Here is a 13,321-nt window from a genome sequence, read left to right on the forward strand (position 1 = left end):
ATAATGCTCTTCTTTATCACCTTTCCCAGTGCTATTCTATGCCTATCTTTACTTAAGGTTTATACTTTGTCTACTTTAGAAGGATTCAATCCTCATTAATGTTTCCAAGTATGATGCAAGAAGACACACTGCAGACAAAGGTCACTTCTATGAGGAGAAAAAGGGAAATTTTTAGAGACTGAGAAATGGCAAGGCAGAAAAACTTAATGATTTGCAAAGGCTGCCCACAGCAGGTGTAGCAGGTAGGGCCTTGGCCTTGGGTAGAATTGATGAAAGATTTTGTCCAATTGACAAAATGGCATCAAGTAGCAGCAGTCAGGTGAGGCAGGGAGGGGGGTAGCCCTGAGTCATAGAACCACAAGGAATCTAGTTTCCTGCCAATTCACGAAACACTGAACTGGAGGCATCCAAAAGGTTTATGCAAGAGAAGTAGCATGCAGTGTTAGGCTGATGATGGACGATATTCCATTGCTACCGTGCCAGTTGGAAATAGGACACCAGATGTTTCTGATTTCTGCTGTGTGGATTAGATAACCTCAGAGAGTGCCTACACCTGAAGGAGACTCAAAACATCTTACACAACGAAGATGACAAAGGCAGTCAATGCTAATAATGATGACAGCCAAAAATGACAAATGGATGCCCACAGGAAAAATCATTTAGACAAACTAAACATTTCACGATACTCTATGTCTAAATTTTATTTCCAGGTTTGAGGATCAGGAGGCTACAGGAATCACCATATTTACCCATACTTTAAATGCCTGGATCTGTGAGAGGAAGTATTGTTAACCTTTGTCAATAATTTATGTAAGTGCTGCTGGTGAGTAGGCCATGGCCATATAGGCCATATATATCTCCAGGGCCAAACAATCAGACATTTGGAAATACCCTGGAATCCAATTACAGGTAGAGAAAAAAATCACTGTCAAACATATTTTTCCCTGACATAAAATAATACAGCGTGGCATGATTTTCAAATGCATCCCTGATGTATTATCTCTGTGTGCAATATGGAGAGTATCAAGCTCATAATAAAATAATGTAGACACAATTTTGCTTTCCTGGCTAGGTTAGTGGGTGAAAGCCACTTCTAAATTCTTGACAGCTGCTTCCTTCCACTGGGAAATGTCATTTATCTCCATCTGGCCTCAGGAGGGACTCGTGTACAAGAGGGAGCAAGAAGGGAGCATAGTTCTAGCTCTCCAGAGAAGGCAGCTCAACCCTGGGACACCCTCCAGGGACCACCATCAACATCTGGTTTTCAGGTGAGTAGTTTCTCTGTACTCTTGTTTCCATGAAATAGGTTACCTGGATCTGACACAAATTGGGATAAGAGGTTACTTGGCTATCTTGACTTTACTTATGGGTACAGATTATTATTACTATTTTTCATCCTCAGAGCAACTTTCTCAAGAATTATGTTGAAGAACTCTATCCTAATAAGAACACTGTACCTTTTCTGATAATGAGAATCACTTAGGCGCTTTCAGAATCATCTACGAGTTTCTAAAAATAACAGGAAATAAACTTACTAAGTAGATATTCTGATGTCTACCCCCAGGGATCAGTGAAAATAAGGAAAGGATATCAAAGCAATGAATGAAGAGATGCCTTTCCATGTTTGCCCAAACTTTGGGCTGACTGCCTCCATTAATTCCAACACAGTGCAAATGGGAACATGTATATATATGCCTTTCCCTCCCTTGGGCTGGTACTTTCAGAAAAAAGGAAAATACTTAGACCATCATCACCAAATCTAGGCAGTATAGGGACATACATCTGCTAAGCCACAAGAGGGTCAGACAGAAAAATAATTCAAGTATATATTGACTTGGTGGTGGGGGTTAGTGGCATCATTCATACAAAAGTTATAGCAGATTTAGTTGGGAAAGCTTTTGACTGAGAGATCTCACTAGATGGCATGTCATGCTACCAGTATTTATCACTAGCTTTTCCCTTTTAAAAAGTACGTTTTGTAAGACAAAAGGAAAAGGGGTTTTTAATGTTTTCGTATCTTCTTCTTTTGAAAGTTCTTCAGAATCTGAAACAGGAGTTATAAAAGAAAGAACCCATAAAGGGACCTGTACTCCTGAGGCATAGAAAATTCAATAACAAATATTAGTTTTTCCTTTTCTTGTAAACATAATTCTGAAATGTAGGCTGCAATTTTTGCAGATATTGGTGAGAGGGTTAGCAAAGGGATGGCGTGGCATTAATATGAACAGCAATGCAAACATGGTAGAGCCATGACTCCATGACAAATGGCTGAGATGGGCATCAGAACACTAACTACACTCCCAGCACTGTGCCAGGATGGTCTGAAGCACAGCTTTCCATCTATTTGGGCCTCAGTAAAACATGGATAATAACATCTCCCCTACCTACCCAGATACGTTTGAGAAAAAGGGACAGAGCACTACCAAATGTAAAGCATATTATGATCACATGATCCCACAAGGATAAAGAGTAAAAAAGCAAGGCAATCCCTGGCACATTTGGACATCATGCCAGGTGTTGGTGCAGGACCAACATCTGGATGTGTGATTACATTTTTAATTCTTCCTCCAGATGTTGGGATACTGGAAATGCTAGGGATAAGCAAAAAGTTACTTTTGGACATTTGAAAATGGGATTCGGTAAAAAGAATATACTATTAATTGGATGCTAACAGAATGCTTCAAAGAATAAACTAGGCTGAGAACAACTCGGTTATACCAACTTTGCATTTCTGTCATAAGGGCAAATGTCTACAAAGCAAAAGGAAACCCCCGTGGTTCTTTCTCTTTTCATACACTTGCGATTTCCAATTTTATAAATCAATTACGTATCAGGAAAAGGAAGACTGTTTGTTCTTGCTGATTTGGATCCTGATTACTTAACATACAATGGAAAGCTCTTCTAGATCTCACAGGAGCCAGTACTTTTGATTTTTTTTCAGAAAAAAAAAGCAAACAACATCAAATGATGCTAGTTTATGAATTCTCGATTATGTGCAGATTCAAGCCCGGTATTCCTCTTTCAGAAGCAGCTATCATTTATTGTGTAATTCTGGTCAAACATTCTCTCAGTCTCTATTAATCCCTTCTCTGAAGAGAAAATAACACTTGCAAAAATTATTTATTTATTTATTTATTTTTGAGATGATGTCTCGCTCTGTCACCCAGGCTGGAGTGCAATGGCACCATCTTGGCTCACTGCAACCTCCACCTCCTGGGTTCAAGCGATTCTCCTGTCAGCCTCCTGAGTAACTGGGATTACAGGCATGGGCCACCAAGCCTGGCTAATTTTTTTGTTTTTTTTTTTTTAGTAGAGACCAGTTTTCTCCATGTTGGTCAGGCTGGTCTCAAACTCCCGACCTCAGGTGATCTGCCCATCTTGGCCTCCCAAAGTGCTGGGATTACAGGCGTGAGCCACCACGCCCAGCTGCAAATACTCTTTTGAAAGCACACTGACATAAGTTATTTTCCCCAAATGCATACTCTACACACACACACACACACACACACACACACACACACACACACACACTGACTATTTTCTGTATTCTTACTGAAGCTGAAATATTCTTTTGCATTGGCTAGAATGGTCTCGAGTTAAACTGTAATTCAATCAAACACTTAAAAAATTGTCTTTTGCCACAAACATCAAGGAGATTAAAAATTTGAGGACAAATGACATTTACAGATACTGACAACTCCCTCTCAGCTCGGGGCTGTTCTATACTTCACAGTTTAGACAATCATTCTGTAAACGACTGGAGGTACAACTTTTAGTTAAAAGTCCCAGGATAAAGTGCTGAACCACAACTCTGCACGAGGATATCTCTCATATTGCCTCTAGAAATACCACCATGTATATATAGCAATGATATGAGGCAGGGTTTGGAAAATACACGGCTGTTATAGGACAGTCTGTTGTCTTGACTCTCCGCGTCTCAATATTTTAAGACCGACATTACTCATCCATGACTGAGCCATCTGCCTGGGACAATCTTCCATGGCTCAGGGATCGGGAGTAACGGGACGTCATGGGAAGCTGTGGAGGAGCCAGCCCGGTCCAGCAGAATGAGCCAAGGCTTGGAGAGCCAGCAAAGAATTGGACAGACAATATCGTTCCGCTATATCCAGTTCTGCTAAGGTCATGGAGTCTGGCCTTGCTTAAATTAAACTTTACGCCATATTTAGTCAACTCTCCTAGAATTAAAAGCCTCTGCTGTCTTCGATTGGCTAAGTCTACATCAGGCTGTAAGCCACAACACTTGACTAAACCAAACAGTGCTAGCAGTAGGGTTAATCAACACACACTGTGTAAATGCTGGTGCCTGAGAACCATCCCTGTGTTAAAGTGAAAGAAAACGGACCCACAGTGTGCAGAGCAGGCAGGAAAACAGCTGATGCTCAAGGCTGCAGCATACAATATCATCGCGCCTCTCCAAATAAAGCAAAGACGACAGAGTATCTCCTGGGAGAGCTTGCCTGTCCGTACATAAGCACGTACACACACACCCACACCCAACCATGTACTAGTAATTTTTACAATTTGAATTATTTTCCTAAAGAATATTACCTTCTATTTTCACTAGGTCCACATTTTTCTTTGCTTGCTGTAATTAATTTTATTCTCCTTCAGTTTAATTTAAACCAGACTAACAGTTCCTCGGGTAAGAACATTCAAATGTGGTCGCTTGATTGGGCAGACCCACATCTCCAAATGATAAAGTATTAAATGAATATCCCAGTATTTAGGATTAAATGTCAAAGTAAAGCTTATTTTCCATATTCTCCTTTTTCCATGGCCATACATTGACAATTTTGATGAATCATTTTAATATAAGAGACTCTGAAGACGTCTAGTTTGTTAGTGACCACGCAGTTGCAGTCACCACCACCCCCAGCCCCCGTCAACAAAGTGTACCCATAGTTGCTGTCTCAATATTAGTCTGCAGGTTGAAATCATCACTACTGCCCCAAGGAAGCCTGTCTGATGTTAACCCCTTCATTTTCCCTCTACTCTCCCTGTACTCACCTTGGGGATGGTGAGGGGTTCCTGGGGAGGAGGGAGACACTGTGAGGGCCTCTTGAGAGTCTAAAGATGAGGGGCTATGGCTCAGAGGAGCCGGGCAGGCTGGGGCTGCCGGCGAGGTCAGGTCCAAGGAGAGGTCGGCTCTGCCCCGGCTCACACTCCGGCTTCTCAGCTCCTTCTCGTGTTCCTCAGCTGCCAACTGTTCCAAGTATTTGTATCTGAAAGTTAAATTCCAAAGGGTTTCCGTCAAACGAAAGAGGAGCCCGTGGCTGATGCTTGTTTATGGATGAGACACCTGCAGAATGAGCCGGTTTCCTGATGCACACAGCACAGTGCACGGCTGGCTGGAGGGTCAGCCTGCCAAAAACACCCAGCAAAGCCAAGATGCTAATGATTAAAAATCCCACATCACTCATAACCAAGCAAATTGGGGGAAATGGCAGCATCACACAGCCCGTAGATATTGGATCACTGCTGCAGAATCCTATCTGGCTCTTTTAGGGAACATTTGTAAATAAGCAAAACAGCAATAACCACCACCAAAAAGCCACAAGAGCGATGGCTGAAAACCAAACCCCTCAGAGCTCACAGCTGTGAAATGGGTGGGTGGCTTGGTGTGGCAGAGAGAAGAAAAATGCCCCCCAAATACCAAACGGGGTTGCTTGGATGAAGGCCTGCCTCTCTGAATTTCTGAACCTGCTTCAATGCTAACAGCAATGCAACTGGAATTCACTTTGTTCTCTCAGTGCTGACCATGGAAACTTTTTTTATATTCTAAAATATTTCTGAGTAGGAATCAGACATCCAATAGCTTGAACCTGACGTCACATATAGTTTATTCATCAAAGTCAGTTTAAAAGAACAAAGATACATCTGTTTTGCATTTCAGGCAGGCAGAACCCACTAACTGTTTATTAAGACCAGCTACCAATCATATTCCTCATAGTGCACTTTATAGATCAGACCAAAATAACTTTGAAATGTGTGCCTCTTCCAGATGTCTAATTTTACTCACCATTATCTTTTTCAGAAATAAATTTATGCATTCAGTTGTAGCAGGTTACTTACTATCTTACCCACCACTAAACTTTGGAACAGCTTCCTCAAGCCCCTCACTTTGCATCTATCCAATTCACTGTTTCAGTTCCTCACAATGGGCATTAGACAGGGTGTTCTTCATTTACCCAGATAAGGCAGAGCACATATTTAAAATATTTTAAAACAATGCATTTAAAAAGCATGCACTTTTTGCATCCCATCCTCAAGGTGGGTGTGGTTTCCCCATCTGTAAACCTCACCCTTTCTCCCTGCCAGCCCAAAGGCAGTCCACCCTTCGGACCATGCTTGCATGCGCATCTCCCTCCAGGAGGTCTGCCTTGACCACCACAGGTGGAAGTGATCTCGGCCTTGCCTCTGAACTCATGTCGGATATGTAGTCCCTTCAACTCAGATGGCATTTTGCATTTACTGCCTGGCATATTTAGTCATCTTTTCACATGTGTACGTCTGTTTTCAAAAAGCAGATAATAGGATTTTCGTGAACAGGATGATTACCATCCTTTGTTCTTTCCCTCAGTGCCTTGCATTTATGGCTTGATGGAAAGCAGGCAGAGCCTGCAGAGTGGCACCCCACCTGCAGAGGCCCACCTGAAGCCCAGGATGCCGAGGGGGCAAATGCATCCCATCTCATTTTTGTGGGGAATGAGCTTGCATTCACAGTGAATCTCTGATAAAAGGTGTGTAGTGAGTGTATATGTAGATACAAACACTTGAAGCTTGGCCAACAGCACCACCTCTTGAGGGATAAGAGAGGCAACAAAAGGAACATGTTTCTGGACTTAATTCGGGCCAGCAAGAAAAAGCCACTTGGCTGTGGAAGTAACAACAACCTTGAAAGAAAACAGTTTTAAGGGTAAGAGGCAGGGCCTCCAGCAGGTATGTGTTAAATGGGATGGTGGCAAGTTCAAGGCCAGGAATGCCTAAGTCCAGGAGGAGTTGTGAACACAGGTATTCCCACGCTGCTGCAACAGGATAAAGGGGTAGGCAAGAAATGAGTGCAAATAAGAGAATCTGGACAGATCCAGTTCAGGAGGTCAGAATCCCAGGGCAAGAAACCAAATGAGTCCGGGGTGGGTGGTGGTGACGAAGCGCTGTGACAGGCTTCCAGCCAGGAGGACAACCCACTTACTGTGTTCATTTTTGCTGGCTCATTCCTGGTCCTGGCCTTCCGCACACTTCCCTGTGGGCAGCCAGGCAGGCAGGAGCTTGCGGGCAGCCAAAGGGTTTAACCCACTTTCTGGGAGACTCCAGGGGCCACTCATCCCAGAGCCTGGATAGATTTGACTTAATGCTATTCCTGTGCACCCCTTGGCCTCACAGATGCCATCACTGATGATTCGTAAGACATGAGAAGAGTTAAAGGTTTAATCTGAATTGTCCTGAAAAATGATGTTTATGTGTTAGACAAAAATGGTAGAAGCAGAGGTAGAGGGATGGTGAATTGTGGCTTCATGGAGAAAGAGGTTCAGTTGTATAAAATGAGAAGAGTCTAGAGACTCGTTACACAACAATGTGAATGCACTTCATGCTACTGAAAAACACATTTAAAATGGTTAAGATGGTCAATTTCATGTGATGTGCATTTGATCATAATTAAAATTTTTTTTTTACATGGCAGGGACAGAGAGGCATGGAGGTCAAGAGCACTAAACCTTTCTGAAAAAGCATCAGCAGTGTTCATCCACAGGGGCCAGAGTGGTGAAGGCGGTGGGCTGGTACACGGGGATGGCCATGCCACAGGCATTTACGGTGTTACAGCTTAGCGACCCCTCCTGCCCTACATGAACCTCCAGCAGTTCTTGGGGAGGAAGTGGACCTACATCATGATCTTCTCCTTAACAATGACTGTAAGTGCTATGGGGCCCAACAGTACTTGATATGAGGACCCACCGGCCCATGCAATGACTGTCACGTATCCCTGCTGCCACGCGAAGTCACACTCAATCCACAGACCGACGGAGCCTCCTCTGTGGGAAGCACCAGGCTTTCTATCCACAAACCACAGCCCCAAGAAAAGCCTTCCTACTTTTGCTGCCTTCATCCAAACATTCCCGTTTATCCTCCGCCTAGATCATTTGTTTCTTCATTCATCTTTCCATTTATTTATTGAACATCTGTCAAGTGCCTGTCATGTGCTAAGAACTGTAGTAGGCACTCAAGATGTAATAATAAACAAGGAAAACTCCCACCCTCACAGAGCTCACAGTTCAGTGAGAGAGAGAGACAAACCAACCACTGGGATGAACTCCAACATCCACCAGGACTCAGTGGCAGGGCTGGTACTGCGGCTCAGTCTCTTTTCACAGGGCCCTACAGAAACTCTGCTTGACTTTAGATTAACCTAGACCTACTTACTGATGACTTTTCCTGCCACACTTCTATTTGGAAATTCTCATTTACATTAAGCTAAAATTTGGCTCCCTCTAACTTCTGCCCTGTTCTCAGTCCTTCTAAGCAAAGCTCAGAATCCTTTCTTCCTGCTTCATTGATCATTTTCATGCACAATTTCCAAAACCCTAGCCCAGTTCCAACCTTTTCTTTGCACTTTGTTCCTATAGGCCCTGTTTGCTCTAAACCTTTTCCTCTCCATGCCCTGCTGTCTCCCTCAGACCAACAAACCCAAACTGAAGTATCCTCCTGTGCTACCCCCCAACACACCCCCAGCCTGGTCTCATTCCTTACTACACACACTTCTTTTTACTCCTTTAAATTATGTGTGAATGCCATTTTAATCAATCATCATCCTATAAAACCTTTCTTCTAATACTTAAAAGGATGAGAAGTAGCATCTCAACAGAAACTTAGTCCTGGTCTGCACCATTGCCAATAACATAGTTTGTCTGAAATTATGGAGTGAGATGATATGAAATAATATAACAGGTATCCAGATGGTCACTACACCTTAAAATAAGATGACAGTCATCTTGTTACAGTTACATGATACAAATCTCCAAAACCATCTGCTGTGACTCTGTCTTTTCCGAGTCTTGCATTAAGGGTAAGAGAACACACATCGCTCTATCTGGAAGAGTTACTTTTCCTTATTTCTGTACTCCCTCCCACCTCTGATCTCTACTAGTTTCCATTTCCAAATTCCATTATACTTGGAAATCTTACTTTTTCCTGGCTTACTAGGAACTCTCAACAGCTTTCGAAACAGGGATGAAAGTCTATTTCCCCTCCCATCTTCACCAGGTTATTCAAGAAGAAAACTAACAAGAAAAATGGCTGGGCCAAACCAAAGGAAAATGCATGGCTGCTTCCCCAGGCCTCTGTGTAAACAGAGAGGTGTCTCTGAGGGAAGATTCCCACAGTGGGCCTGGAGAGCACACTCCTGTGTTCAGGCTGATGCGCAGCCTGGGAGCAGACTAAGGGCAGAACCAGAGGAGACAGGAGAAGCAGCAACCTCCTCTTACAAGTTTGCCAGACATAAGTGAAGGCTTGTTTGGGAAAAAAGAGCAGTAAATAATATCCAGAAAGAGCTGGACTTCTGTGGTTTGGGGAAATTTTTAAGTCAGCCTGAGCCAGTTCAGATCTTGACACAGCACCTAAACCATCTCCCCAGGAGCTGCCAAGCCTTGTCTGTGTGGACATAACCTAACAGTCAAGTTGTTGAAAGCTCAAAGAAGTACAGAATCTGGGGGGAGAACTGAAAAATAAAATTCAGTTCCTCATGCCTGGGCAGGAAGTCAACAGCATTTTCAGTGAAAGTATATGTGATGTCCTCTGATGTAAAAAACAGGTACTAGTGAGAAATACAAGTTTCCTATTTCTTTAGCAGCATCTTTCACTCTAGATTTGCCACCACAACTGGTTATTAGGATGATAATAATCAAATAGAATGTTGGAATCAAAGCAATGCCATCATTTTATTTAAGAGGCTAATCTAAGCATCTAATTTTTAAATTGAAGATAGGCAGTCTCTACTCTTGCCTGCCTCAGACTGTCCTGATGTATTTAGATGGTGTTTAGAAAATTAGCACAACTCTACTTCTTATTGGCCCAGTCCAGAAACTGTCAGGTCCCAGCTGGTTCCAGCATAGAAGGGTGTAAAATCAGCCTTTCCATCTCTCCATGCAGTCACCCCACCTGGTGGTAGAGGGGACGACTGCAGGCTGTAAAGAGCTGGGGGTAAAAACTTGTCTTTTGCCAGTCTACTTGTAAAACCAGTTTCCACTGTTTATCTGCATTTATTAGACACTGAACATCTTCGTGTCTTTTATTGAGATTCAAAGCATATTGCCATTGAAATATACTACTGATCAACACCAGAGTTTTGAGCTGTTCCTTTATATGACCTAGGCTGGTTTGAATATTACAGCAACATTTTAATAACATACTTCTTAATCTTATGAAGTAATGTATCCCATATATGTTTTTCTTACAAAATTGCATATAACTCTTCTGTGCACAGAAATTTAAAAATGTATTCATGCCTTTGCTGGTTAGAATCACAAACCAAAAGATTTGTATCATAAATAAAGTAGTTTTTAAAATGAAAAAAGAAAGTACCTTACAGCTTGAATATTTTAAATAAAGTTGTTGGTTCATTTACTCATTTACTGATTCCATATATTATTCCTAAGTCCCAACTACATGCCAAGCACTGTGGTGGGTACTGGGGAAATAAAGGAAATCCAGGCATTGTCCCTGCCATTGAGGAGTTGAGTACAGTTCAGTAGGGAGACAGGTAAGTGACCAGGCATACCCAGAAAGAGTCTCAGGTATATTCAGTGCCCCCAGCCACTGCCTGGCACAGTGTGTATACTAAAATATTTGTTGAAGGATTGCTGATCATGTGACACGAAATCACGTAGTAGGAACACCTACTCTAGTCTTAGTAGCAGTGGTGCAGGGTATTTCAAATATACACCCTATATCAATTATGCTAACATTAATGTGCTCATTTGAAGGAGAATTTTGAAGGAATAGACACACTTAACCATGCTGGCACCAAATGACAAATCCAAACTTTTATTGGAAAATTTAGGTAACTAGTACACTCTGTTCTGCAAAATGTCAGCTCTGCAAGGTTTTAAGTGAAGCAGTTATATTTTAATCAACAGTCTCTCTGCATGCTAGGTTAACAGTGCAAAATCACATGCCATTTGTTACAATGGGAAAAAAGAAATACACAAACCTTTCTTCTCTTGCTTGCCTTTGCTCCTCTCTTTTGTCTAAATAATCTCGGCTAATGGAAATATGTAGAAAAAATAAACAGGAAAAGAAAATAACAGAATTAGATGCTCAGAAAATTACCAATAAATTATAAACAGTATATCATGAAAGACTGCCACTGCCTCAGAAATGTAAAATAGTTGTAGCCGAATTTTTAGAAGTTTAAAGGCTGTACTTCCAAATTCTTAAATACAATTGATTTTCAATACAATCACACGGACTGCAGAAAACATAGGATTACTGCATTCACCCAGAAACACTACTAATTACTTGTTGGAAAGAATGTAAGTATCTGAGGAAAGAGAAGTTTTTTAAAAATCCAAAACTAAAATATGGCAATAACAAGCAAGCAATAGCTTTTGGAGGTGATTAGCATCCAGTTGAGCTCTGGTAACTCCATTACAGCCATCTTAAGAATTAAATCTAAGTGTCTTGGTCATTTTATGTTGCACTCCACGAGCTGAATATTCCTACCACAATCCAGGATTTTTTTTTTTTTTAAATTTCCGGGATACATTTGGGGTGTGCAGGTCTGTTACGTAGGTAAATGTGTGCCAGGTTGGTTTGCTGCACTTAGCAACCCATCACCTAAGTATTAAGCCCAGCATGCCTTAGCTACTTATCCTGATGCTCTCCCTTCCCTATCCCCCTACTGACAGGCCCCAGTGTGTGTTGTTCCCCTCCCTATGTCCATGTGTTCTCATTGTTCAGCTCCCACTTATGAGTGAGAACATGTGGTGTTTGGTTTTCTGTTCCTGCATTAGTTTGCTGAGAATGATGGCTTCCAGTGCCATCCATGTCCCTGTGAAGGACGTGATTTCATTCCATTTTATGGCTGCATAGTATTCCATGGTGTATATGTACCACATTTTCTTTATCCAGTCTATCAACTGATGGGCATTTGGGTTGACTCCATGTCTTTACTATTGTGAATAGTGCTGTAATGAACATACGTGTGCATATGTCTTTATGATAGAATGATTTATATTCCTTTGGGTACATATGCAGTAATCAGATTGCTGGGTCAAATGGTATTTCTGGTTCTAGGTCTTTGAGGAATCGCCACACTGTCATCCACAGTGACAACCCAGGATTCCTTCTCCACATCCATTACACTCGCAGTTTCTATTGTGGGATCACTGAAGCTCCTGCTTTGTTCCTTCTCTTTTGTCTGTACCCACAGATGCCCAAATCTGATTAATTTTAATGTTTTGTTTTTCTGTTCCTGCTGGTTAGGTTCCAAATTGAATCTAAGTTTAAGACTATGTGGTTAGTCATCTCTCACTGGACTGTTTACTTTCCTAACATTATGGTTTTCAACACTGGACCTCATAATATAGTTTAAATATTCTATTTCTTGGTGCACTTGTAACTGGATATAAAGGGACAGTAAGTTAGACTACAGCAGTATAGGACCGGGAGAAAAATGCAACAAGGACTCAGATTTGTCATCGTTTATAAACATCCAACCTCATCACTTTCCACACTAGAACTAAAATTTCCTATAACTCAGAAGGCTTAAGACCATATTCAACAAAAATGACAATAAAGAACAACTTTTAGATGCTTTGCAAAAAGCACCAGGAGCATAAACAATTTAAATCAATGAAATGGCTGATAAAAGGTCGGCCATTTGGGTAATCTCAGGGACTACTTTAGAAAACTTTTCCTATATATTTTTTGAATTTCTTTTCATTCACATCCTGAGAAATATGGAACTGCAGTCACCACAATTAATAGTTGCCTATGGTCTGTCCTTGACTAGCAGTCATTACTGGATGAGGGCCATTTTTCCAAGGTCTCTCTGTGTTTTTAATTGACAAATTAGAATCACTTGAAATCAAGAGCAAATGGTTAACAGTTATGAGCATGGCCTCTGACGACAACCTGCCTAGGCCTAATTCTTACTCTGCCAACATATACATACGAATAACATAATTCTGAATATATATTATAATGCATGGCCAGGTGCAATGGCTCATGCCTGTAAGTCTAGCACTTTAAGAGGCTGAGGATCACTTGAACCCAGGAGTTCAAAACCAGCCTGAGCAACACAGCA

General features: G+C 41.7%; 1 protein-coding gene across 1 annotated transcript in view; it reads right to left on the reverse strand.

Moving 5' to 3' along the window:
- Positions 1-13,321, reverse strand: part of FHOD3 (formin homology 2 domain containing 3) — a 237,779-nt gene that overhangs the window by 82,106 nt on the left and 142,352 nt on the right. Inside the window, exons 8-9 of the mRNA XM_011986117.1 lie at positions 11,225-11,275; positions 5,029-5,243 (exon numbers count right to left, since the gene is read on the reverse strand). Coding sequence (XP_011841507.1) covers positions 5,029-5,243; positions 11,225-11,275 — 266 coding nt within the window. The remainder of the gene's footprint in view (positions 1-5,028; positions 5,244-11,224; positions 11,276-13,321) is intronic.

The sequence above is a fragment of the Mandrillus leucophaeus genome, unplaced genomic scaffold (genome assembly GCF_000951045.1).
Source record: "Mandrillus leucophaeus isolate KB7577 unplaced genomic scaffold, Mleu.le_1.0 Scaffold294, whole genome shotgun sequence".
Taxonomy (NCBI): Eukaryota; Metazoa; Chordata; class Mammalia; order Primates; family Cercopithecidae; genus Mandrillus; species Mandrillus leucophaeus.